General features: G+C 36.6%; 2 protein-coding genes across 5 annotated transcripts; both read left to right on the top strand.

The window, feature by feature from the left end:
- The first annotated feature begins 52 nt into the window (after positions 1-52).
- Positions 53-2,656, top strand: LOC104811501 (receptor-like serine/threonine-protein kinase At4g25390). 4 transcript variants are annotated; one of them, XM_010538211.2, is made up of 2 exons: positions 53-1,145; positions 1,314-2,656. In XM_010538211.2, exons 1-2 carry the CDS (start codon positions 171-173, stop codon positions 2,514-2,516), a joined length of 2,178 nt encoding a protein of 725 aa, XP_010536513.1. In that variant the 5' UTR covers positions 53-170; the 3' UTR covers positions 2,517-2,656. The 4 variants fall into 4 exon arrangements, with proteins under 4 accessions (XP_010536513.1, XP_010536512.1, XP_010536511.1 ...); XM_010538210.2 differs by having other exon boundaries at positions 55-1,046; positions 1,248-2,656; XM_010538209.2 differs by having other exon boundaries at positions 55-1,078; positions 1,280-2,656.
- A 2,594-nt stretch (positions 2,657-5,250) lies between these two features.
- LOC104811500 (transcription factor bHLH36) lies at positions 5,251-7,305 on the top strand. The gene is made up of 3 exons (XM_010538207.1): positions 5,251-5,675; positions 6,137-6,475; positions 6,983-7,305. The coding sequence occupies exons 1-3, from the start codon at positions 5,502-5,504 to the stop codon at positions 7,043-7,045; spliced, it is 576 nt and encodes a 191-aa protein (XP_010536509.1). The 5' UTR covers positions 5,251-5,501; the 3' UTR covers positions 7,046-7,305.
- Positions 7,306-11,130: the final 3,825 nt, after the last annotated feature.

The raw sequence follows: 11,130 nt of genomic DNA, 5'->3' as shown, positions 1-11,130 counted from the left end.
AAGAGTGTGATTAAAATCTCTGTCCACAAAAATTCCATTTCATAACAGCTCGCCTCTTTTCCCTCTCATTTAATAATAGAATTATTTTAATTTTAATAAAATTGCAAATATCGCCGGAGAAAGGACAAGTTTTTCGCATTGTATGGTTCGCTTCCTCTGACCAATCCGCTATGCCATCGCGACCCATTCCGGCGACGATGCCGCCGCCGCCTCCTCCGATCTTATTGTACTCAGCACCTTCGCCGTTGTTTACACGTGTCTCTCCGGTGACTCACGAAGAACCCACCTCGCGAGTATCTCCGCCGCTCGCGGTCGCCGGAGCCGGCGCTGGAATCTCTCTTTTCCTCACCCTTGCCGTATGCTTCTGCAAGATCAGCCGCAAGCGACCGCCGGAGGAAAATCCCTCGAAGACCTCTTCGCCTCCGCCGCCGCGTGAGTTCTCCTACTCGGCTCTCCGCCGCGCCACCGCCTCCTTCTCGCCGGAGAACCGTCTGGGCCAAGGCGGGTTCGGCTCCGTCTTCCGCGGATCCGTTGCTCCGGTGTCTTCCTCGGCCGCTCGGGAGGTCGCCGTCAAGGTAATGGATTCTGGGTCTCTGCAGGGGGAGCGCGAGTTCCAGAACGAGTTGTTCTTCGCCGCGAAGCTTGACTCACCTCGCGTCATCTCGGTTCTAGGGTTTTCACACGACCGGAAGCGACGCCGTATGCTTCTCGTGTACGAGCTCATGGAGAATGGGAATCTCCAGGACGCTCTACTTCACCGGAGATGTCCGGAGCTTATGGAGTGGAATCGAAGGTTTTTGGTCGCGGTTGACATCGCCAGAGGGATCGAGTACCTTCACAGCTTGGATCCGCTCGTGATTCATGGAGATATAAAGCCCAGCAACGTACTATTGGATCAATTCTTCGCCGCTAAAATCGCCGATTTTGGTCTCGCGAGGCTGAAATCAGACCAAGTGGAGGTCACTGTGGCGCCGGAGAATGATGGGTTCAAGGTCGATGGTAATGTCGGCGGCGGGGGAGCGGAGGACTACGGATCTGTAGTGGAGGAAGTCGAGAGTGTGATAACTAATACAACTGGGTATGAGGAATTCAACTTCGGCTGCGTGGATCAGTCGCCGGAGAGTGTCCCTAAGGTTCCTGGGTCTGTGACTGCTTCTCCGGAGACAATAGAGGCACCGGCCGAATCGCCGGAGACGACAGCTACAGCCGCCTCCGTTTCGCCAGAAATGGCGGGTAAAGTCAGCGAGGAAGTCGAGAGTGTGATAACTAATACAACTGGGTATGAGGAATTCAACTTCGGCTGCGTGGATCAGTCGCCGGAGAGTGTCCCTAAGGTTCCTGGGTCTGTGACTGCTTCTCCGGAGACAATAGAGGCACCGGCCGAATCGCCGGAGACGACAGCTACAGCCGCCTCCGTTTCGCCAGAAATGGCGGATAAAGTCAGCGTCTTGGACGGTGTTGAGAGCGATAAGGATGCTGGTAACGTGTTGAAAAGGAATGGGAAAGAGATCAAGAACGGATCGAGCAAAGATTGGTGGTGGAAGCAAGAGGGTGTTGCGGATCGAGGGAAAGTGAAGGATTATGTAATGGAATGGATTGGATCCGAGGTGAAGAAGGAGAGACCGAGCAGCGAATGGATCAGGGAGACGACAGCTCCTTCGTCAAGCAAGAGACTGGAGAAGAAAAAGAGCAGCAAGAGACTAGAATGGTGGATTTCACTGGACGAAGAGAAGGAAAAGAAGAAGATGAAGAAGCGTAGGATGATGAGGGAGTGGTGGAAGGAAGAGTACGGCAAAGAACTCGCCAAGAAAAAGAAGGAAAAGAAGAAGAAAACTCTTGAATCAGAATTCCACAGTGATGATCTGGGTAGCAATGTGGATCAATGGTGGCACAAAGAGGAAGATATGCACTCCGAGAGAAAGAAGAACAGGAAGAAAACAAGAGGCGGTAGCACTAACAGCATAGGAAGCAGCATAGATTGGTGGCTAGATGGGTTAAGTGGTGAACTATGGAGAGCTCGAAGGAACAGTCACGACTCGGTGAGTGGTGAGATAACTAGGAGTGTCGGAGTAAGCAGCACACCGAGCATGAGAGGAACCATGTGTTATGTGGCACCAGAATACGGTAACATAGGCGATGTGTCTGAAAAATGCGACGTCTATAGCTACGGTGTATTGCTGTTGGTGCTGATTTCTGGACGACGCCCACTTGAGGTGACGGGAACCGCGTCTGAGATCCAACGCGCAAATCTAATGTCGTGGGCACGTAAGCTAGCGAGAAGGGGGAGACTTCTCGAACTGGTCGATCAAAAGTTACAGTCTTTGGATCAAGAACAAGCACTGTTATGCATCAAAGTGGCTCTGCAGTGCCTGCAGAAGTCGCCCATTTCACGACCCTCGATGAAAAACGTCGTGGGAATGCTGACCGGAGAGATTAGTCCACCTGAGTTGCCGTCCGAGTTTTCTCCCTCACCGCCTTCGCAGTTCCCCTTCAAGACTGGGAGGAAGCGCCACTGAGGGTTTTTTCTTCCTAGGATCTTTAGCCAGCGTGTAGTTCTCTTCTGGTCATTGTAGATAGAGATATCATATCAATTGGTTCTTATGTGTTCTAACATTTTAGAGTTATAAAGATCATACCTTTTGGGTTTTGGTTGGTTTGGACTTTGGTTCATCTTGGTTTTCTAGCTTTTGTAGCCTGCACTATACTGGGTGTCAAACGTATCGATCCGGACCGAGTCCGCACTCAGCCTGAGAGTATCATGTTTGGACTCGAGTCGGCCTGAATTTTTTTGGGTCTATAAAACCGAGCCGAAGTCTGGTACTTTAAGATTCGGGTTCAAAAGGGTTTTTTCTTCATTTAAATTAATATTTTAAATCTGAAACCCGATTTGAGTCTGGTAAAAAAAACTCGATTTTTTTCTGGGACGTACAAATTTAAGTTCAAATCCCATCATTTTTCGGATGGATTCGGATCAAATTTCAGATCTTTGACACCCTACTACATGGATTGCCACTTGCTTCTTCTCAAAACACTGTTTGATGATCATTTGTACCTTACTTTGTGCTTACTTAAATCAGTGGGCCAACTTTTTTTATTTGGAAGCCCAATAAAAGCCCAATACAAACTCGATTAGAACCTGTGGAAGTTGCAGCCCGGCCCATAAGGTAAATGGACCTTTGGGGATTGGAATCGCAAATTCTAATGGGCATGTAATATAAAAGCCAATTTTACGAGTTCTCTTTATATATAGTCCAAAGTTTGCTACAAATGATAGAATCTATGGAAAGATTGATGAATTGCGGCCTAATTAATCTCTAATAACATTGCAAGTAATTTATATTGTGATTTAATCCTTCGAACTTAAAATATAACGTGTGAATATATAAGGCTTGAAGTAAATTAAATATTAAATTTCTATGCAAAGGAGATTATGCCGTGGTTGGTCAATGATTTAAATTTCATAAACAGAGGTTCAATCATTCGCAACACAGTTTTCATATGTTTGATGTTATATTATTACATCACAACAGAAAAACCGCTACACAGTGAATTAGTTTTCTGAAAAATGAAGTACTTATTAAAATCAATATTATTTAAGAAAAGATTGATATTTTCTCAATTGTAGTCTAAAAAAAATCAAATAAAATAGTTATAATATTTCATACTATTTTCTTTATTTAAAAATTTATGTACATACATCTTTTTTGTTTCTACTGAAATTATTTACATTACATATCCACAATATAGAAAAAACAGCCAAATTAATGGGATACAATAAATTTAATTCATATGGACGCATTAAAATAATTAAAATTAACATATCAATTAGTTGAATTCATGATGGGTTATCGCAATAATAGATCTCATTCTAATCGATAAAGAGAATGATTAATTGTGATCAAATTAACCTCTAATTAACATTGCATATAATTTATAACGTGGTCTGAATTAATTAATCTAAAGACAAAACGATGTGTGGGAATGTATATAGATATGTGTCGAAGTAAATTAAATATTAAATTATATACAAAGGAGATTATGTCGTTGTTGGTCAAAGATTTTAAAGTTGGACCCTAATTTGCATTATGTACCACCATTTTAATCCGAATAAAATATATGTCGGCAGTGCCGGAAATCATTTTTTTTAAATGTTCAATCATTAACTCAAAGGCCAATTAGTTGTGTTTATGTATATGTATTCCCAAATTTTTTTTTGTTAGTATATTCCCAAATGTTTGTTGTTTTCAAATTTTACTATTTAATATATGGTTAGTAGTAAAATTAATATTCCATAAGAATATTGAAACAGTGTGATGTGTCAAAAGACATGAAATCCAATCTTACAATATCTTATTTAAATAATATAAATATCTAAAAGATAAAAATAAATAAATCTAAATATTATCGTAATCTTACAAAATCTCTTGATACAATATAAAAAATCCAAAATGAAAATTAAAATATTATTGGCAAAAAAATTCATCATAATTATTTATAATAATTATATACAAATTTCTTATAATAAGATTGTAAAACATACACATATAACGATTATTCTAGATATAAGATATGTTTCTTATAATCTGTTACAATTTAAAGAAAAACCTTGGTGTTGTAACGTAGAAATACACCTAATTTAATTAAAATAGCATATCAATTAATTGAAAATCAATACCAACGCAAGGCATAAACAACTCTAACTAGTTTGAAATTTGTAACTAAGAAGATCCAACGAAATAATATGCACAAAGAATTATCAATTGACTTCTACTATTGCTTTACTTACGAAGGAGAACTAGATAAGTTTTAACCATTTCATAATATTTTTAAAATGTATATATTTGTATGAAAATTTTAAAATAATTGGTATGTTTATATGAAAATATATTTTATGTATTTTTATGGAATTTTATTTCTTTAAGAGGAAATATTATTTTTTAGATAACAATATTCATTTTTATTTGAAAATTTTAGCAAAAAGTATTGAAATATGTTAATACAATTTTGGCTTGCGATATTTTGATTTAACTTTTTCCTGGAAATATGGTCGGCAGGTTCTCTTAACCACGGCTTATGCAATCCCTAATTGCTTTAATTAACTAATTAATATAAACAATATTTAATAATGGAATCTCGAAGGCACATCCCATTAATGAATACAAGATCAAGAAGACTAACAAACGTATCTTTGTTTTTTTTTTTTTCTGATACTTCTAACAAACGTATCTACTCCTTTTAAATAAAAAATACGTACAAAATCTTCTTCCATTGAGAGAAAAAATAAATCTTATTTTCTTTTGTTTTAATTTTTGGACCAGCTTCTAATAATTATCCCTTTACAACAAAGCCATGAGCTGTTCTTCTTCCCAACCCCAGATCAAATCCCCAACAACGAGCACAAAATCCCACAACATCAGATCTTGTCGTCTCGTCTGCGTCGTCGTCGTCGTCGTGTTTGGCCTAAAGAAGTTGCAGAGACCAGAAGATTCTTTTGCAGAGACATGAGCGATTCTGATCCACAGAAGATCACAAGAAGTTGTAAGAAGCTTAGACCTGGCGGAAGTGAAGATAACAGAGAGAAGATGATTCACAGAGAGCTCGAAAGACAAAGGAGACAAGAAATGGCTTCTCTTTACGCCACTCTTCGCTCTCTTCTTCCTCTCCACTTCATCAAGGTCCTCCATAAAACCCTAATTTCTCCTATTTCCATCTCTCTCTCTCTCTCTCTTTCACGTTATGAGTAGCTCGCGGATGTAGCAAAACCCTAATTCGATTTCGATCCTTTTTGTGGAAATGCTTGCTTTTTCTCAACTGGGTTTCCTCCATAATATCTCTGAGTTCGTCTCCAAACATGAAAAGACTTGGCCTTTGGTTTTCGTCTCTGAACATCAAAGTCTTCGACAATTGATTTTGTCTCCTGTGTAAGAAGAAGACAGTAATAAAACGTGGGTTAAAGTGTTTTACTTTTGACTTTCCCTTTGAGTTAATTTGTCATGTTCTTCCCCATTGAACGCCTCAAAATTTTCTAGATCTGTAACACTGTAATCTTAAAAGGATTTTTTGTGTATTTGGACATGACCTTAGCTCGTGTTCCATTCTTGATGTGTATCCTTTTTTCTTTTCTTTTTTCCTTAAGGGAAAACGTTCAACATCAGATCAAGTGAACGAGGCGGTCAATTACATAAAGCATCTGCAGAGAAACATCAGTGAACTGAGTTCCAAGAGAGACGAACTCACTCTATTGTCTGGAGGCTTCGAGAGTGAAGAAGCTAATAACAAGAGCGAGGGCTCAAGAGACAGTGACGTGGTGGAGGTTCATCGTTCTTTGTCCGGTGTCGAGATTTCGATCAGTAGCCGCTGTGTCCAACCGAGGTTGTCGGACTTTCTCCAAGTGGTTCATGAACAAGGCCTTTGTGTTCATAGTTGCATGTCATCTAAAGTAGACGATCGATGGATTCACACCATACAAATCGAGGTACGTGTGTTTGATTTTCGGTAGAAAAAAATAATCATCAAGAATATCACAAAGCATGTTATAGATAGATCATATACCAATAAACTGACTGTTATCTATTTCTGGATATGTTATTGAATATCACCAAGATGAGACTATATATATAAATGCCTACTAAAAGATTAGAGTAAATTATTCACATGCTAAAGATAGTAACCTCCACTTTTAACCACAAAAGAGCCGGAACCATAATCTTTATAGCACAAAGATAAAACCTTGATGAAATCGAGCATTTTGGTAGCTAAATTTATAACTATATGATGTTCATATGAGTAAGAAAACATTTGATATTTGTACAAAAAAGTTATGATTCATTGTAATTTTTTATTTTTTTTTTTGATAATGGTTGGCCCATGGGATTCATTGTAGTCATAAAACTTAGGGGTTGCATGTATGTGAAATATTTTTTTATTTGTCGTCTATAGTGATAATGCTTCCGAGTTCATTCAAAAGAATTTGTTTTTGCAGGTTGATGATCCCGCGAGGATTGACATAACAGACCTTCAGGATAGACTAACTCAAATCATGTAAAACAATTTGATTTCTCATCTTTATTTTGACTGACGTGTCTAACAACATACTTTTTGTTTGGTTTGTGCTTTGTGTGTATATATGTATGTATGTTTTTTTGATGAAAATATATGTATGTTATATATATATATGTATGCATGTATATATACGTTGTGTATCGCTCGGGAAATGTAGGCATATGTTTTTTCATGCGAATTATTCTTGTTCATAGGTATTGTACGTATTCGCATCCTTAGGTCGACTAATAATAGTTTTTAATTTGGGTTTTTGCGTTCATATTTTCTTGTGTGTTATTTTTTGTTACTAAGAACTGCAATTGTTCGCCCGACCAATCTTATCAACTCGAGTTACATTTTCTCTTATGCACGTGCTGTTTTTCATAATTAATGTCTGTATCAGTATCTTTTAGGGCCGGGCGTTTAAACCCGCTACATGTGGGTTGGCGGGTACCTCGTCTCTTAGGTACCTGAAAAACGGTTATTCGATTTTAAATGAAAACGAAGTCGGATTTCATTTTTCATGATAGAATATGTAACGATCCGAGGTCGATACGGAATGATAGAGTTGTTCCCACACACCAACACGAGATCTTTTAGCGTGTTTTGTCATCACTCACACACTTCCCGAAAAGTACTTCCCAGGAGGTCACCCATTCTAAGACTACTCCAAGGTCAGCACGCTTAACTTTGGAGTTGTAACGACCCGAGACCGGAATGATAGAGTTGTCCCCACACACCAACACATGACCTTTTAGCGTGTTTTGCCCTTACTCGCACACATCCCGGAAAGTACTTCCCAAGAGTTCACTCATCCTAAGACTACTCCAGAGCTAGCACGCTTAACTTTGGAGTTCTCTCGAGATGAGCAACCGAAAATGTAGATGCATCTTGTTGCTATGAGTAGCTCAATTAATTCATTTAAGTTATCTTAGACTGTGTAGTCTCATACCTATACAGCCCTCAGATCCCTCTCATTTCGGTGCGTCCGCTTCATCCCTGTACCCCTACCCAGAAGTTCGTCAGGAGCCGCCCATTGTCCATGCCTCTCGCACCGACGATCACTCTCCGCCCTCCTACGGTATCCTGGGTTGTCACGGGAGTTCTTTCGAGATAGACAACCGGAAAGGTAAATGCATCTTGTTGCTATGAGTAGCTCAATTAATTCTTTTAAGTTATCTTAGACTGTGTAGTCCCATATCTACATAACCCTCGGATCTTTCTAATTCCGGTTGCCCATCTCGAGAGAACTCCAAAGTTAAGCGTGCTGATCTTGGAGTAGTCTTACGATGAGTGATCTCCTGGGAAGTACTTTCCGGGATGTGTGCGAGTGAGGACAAAGCACGCTAAAAGTTTTTGCGTTGGTGTGTGGGGATAGCTCTATCATTCCATAGCGGCCTCGAATTGTTACAGAATATCGGTAGATATCTATAAATATATAAAAAAGCCAAAATAGTATGAATTTTCTTAAAATTAATTATCAAAATATCTAAATTTTGACGATCAATGTGTCTTTGACAAAAATTCTAGGAATCTATAAATATTCGAAAAGAAATGAATTTTTCAGATTTTAAATATATTTTTGGTTTTAATGGTGTGTGATTTTTATGAATATTTGATTCATTTTTAGATTTAAATCTTGTTTATACGGGTATGTATATTCGTGGGTACTCAACTCTGAATCTTGGATAACCGATTCTCGCGAAATAGAAATTGAGATATTTTTTCTATAAAATTTGTGGAAACGAAAATAAAACGGAATATCTAAGACGTCAATACGAAGTATATTTAGTGCCACCAATTTTCTTGCATGTTATTTTGTTCACATTGATACTAATCTTTGCTTTCTTTCTATTTTTTTCTTGTTTTGCACTCTTGCTTGCTTGACAGTGACAATCTCTTTTCAATTATTTGATGCTTAGGTTTTGAATCCAGCTAATTATTATAACACGTTTTCTTTATAAATTGTCTTGCTTAATTTGAACCGTCCATAGCATGTAACAGCAATTAATTTGGACAGATAAATCGGTTTATTAAAAATGAAAATGGTTTATCGCCAATGGTTTTAAAAGAAATAAACTTTCCCCTTTCAATTATTGTATAACATTTTCAGACATCACATTCGCTTACATCAGTGCATCACCTGTGGCATGTTTCCAGCTATGCTATCACGTGGCTAACAACAATAATGAATATTATTCAATGCTATATATTTATACAACATTATATACGTATGTATGTATATGTCTATCAGTCTATGTACATAGTTATGCATGCTTGTGTCTATTTATATAAACTTACATTATATCATACAAAATTTCTTACGTATGATTATTAGTATATCGTTATAAAAGAAAGATTGTTACTTTTGTTCATGGATAATATGAATGCGTGGTCATCATCATTATATATATATATATATATATATATATATATATATATATAATTTCTGAATTGAAATCGTATATTTTCTCTTAATCTCATTCAAAATGGTTTTTTTCTCGTGTTCTCTCTATTAAAATTTTGAATATTTGAAAGTTATGATCCATTTTCTAAAACCCATTTGTTAAATGACGTTTTTCTTTTGTTTTTCCATATTTTTATTTTATAAAAGGAATAGACGAGGGATTCGGATATTAAGAAGTTTGAATGACAAGTGAAAATGTTATTTTGCATAATTGTTTTTTTAGAAAATTAAGGTTTAGAAGGGGTAATGACTGAAGTAAAATTAAAATAGTATGCGGAGATATTTTTGCAATATCGAATTGGAAAGGTCATACTAATAATCAATTACCAATAATAATCATTATATTCTCATTCATAAAAGAAAAAATTACATTTTCAGATTTATTATCGTTGTCAGTTTGCTTAATTGTATATATATATGTGTGTGTGCGTGGGAGAAAGCGACCAAATTAGTCCCTTAAAACGGCAACATTTCAAATCAAAAATCAATTTATTTCTCTAATCAAAATGATTATGTGAATTATTTTGCTCCCTAAGGGTGGGTGAAAGGGTGAGAGGCTACCAATGTTTATGGAGCATCAATTGACTAATTCATCTCCTGATTAGGATCTTTTTAGAATTTAATTTAATTTTTTTTAAATAAATTGAAACGTCACACTATCAATGTAGCCACTTAGCATAAGTTAGTTGTCCATACGATTAGAGGCTGCGCATGCTCCTACGAGAGTCCATTCACTACATTTTCTTACACCAATCTAATTGACAGTTATGGAAACCAAATTAAAAGAATTACAACATATAAACGAGGATTTTTATATCATATTGAATTTAATCTTTCATTTTTAGGTTTAGAATTTTATTTTTATAATAATAATTCATTATTTAAAATATCAATTACAAAACCTTTGTAACGGATATTTGCAATATAAACAGTCTCAATAACTAAAACTCTGACGATAGAATTTAATTTTAATATTTATAACGATGGATTTCCATAGGGAACTCAAAAGCTATATTTTTTTTTCTTCTAACATATACTCTCTGTAAATTCATTTCTTAGTATTAATGTATTTGTAACGACTGTGAGTTGTAAATATTTAATAGATTTTCTTAACCATTTTCCAAATAATTACTGACTAATTTAGCCACTATAATTTGCATCGGTGTGACAATGGAACTCGATGATATTTTACAACAGATTATTTTGTCGGATTTTTATTGAAAATGTAACGTTGTCCTACGGATTTGGAATTTCAATGGACACATTGTAACTTTTTCCTTTGAAATTTTACTTCTTCATCGATTTCATTTTGCAACTGATTTTTCATTGAAACCCCATGTTTTTTTTAAAAAAAATTTTAATGTGCTTTGAATAGAGATTTGTCAAAATTGGTATGGATTTAGTTTTTTCTAAGTATGTCAAGCTCTTAAATAATTTTCGTTGGTGCAATTGATATAAACAAAAATTGTACGATATCACACGCTAAAAGCTAAGTCATAGTTTTACGATGGATCGACCGCAAATGTCAGTAACCAAAAGCTTAATTTTATTTCTTTACTGTTGTAGCAACGGCTCAATTATGGCAAATGCGACTTTGCTTTTTTGTTCTTAATATAATATAT

The sequence above is a fragment of the Tarenaya hassleriana genome, unplaced genomic scaffold (genome assembly GCF_000463585.1).
Source record: "Tarenaya hassleriana unplaced genomic scaffold, ASM46358v1 Cleome2, whole genome shotgun sequence".
Classification (NCBI taxonomy): Eukaryota; Viridiplantae; Streptophyta; class Magnoliopsida; order Brassicales; family Cleomaceae; genus Tarenaya; species Tarenaya hassleriana.
The sequence above is the reverse complement of the archived record's forward strand: the minus strand, read 5'-3'. Positions and strand labels throughout refer to the sequence as shown.

What these genes read in the sequence shown, in the direction of transcription:
- LOC104811501 (XM_010538211.2), top strand. Translation starts at nt 171, where the DNA reads ATGCCATCGCGACCCATTCCGGCGACGATGCCGCCGCCGCCTCCTCCG. An exon ending in TCCCTAAGGTTCCTGGGTCT is followed by an intron (nt 1,146 to 1,313) that starts GTGACTGCTTCT and finishes TGCGTGGATCAG; the next exon opens with TCGCCGGAGAGTGTCCCTAA.
- LOC104811500 (XM_010538207.1), top strand. Translation starts at nt 5,502, where the DNA reads ATGAGCGATTCTGATCCACAGAAGATCACAAGAAGTTGTAAGAAGCTT. An exon ending in TTCCTCTCCACTTCATCAAG is followed by an intron (nt 5,676 to 6,136) that starts GTCCTCCATAAA and finishes TTTTTCCTTAAG; the next exon opens with GGAAAACGTTCAACATCAGA. An exon ending in TTCACACCATACAAATCGAG is followed by an intron (nt 6,476 to 6,982) that starts GTACGTGTGTTT and finishes TTGTTTTTGCAG; the next exon opens with GTTGATGATCCCGCGAGGAT.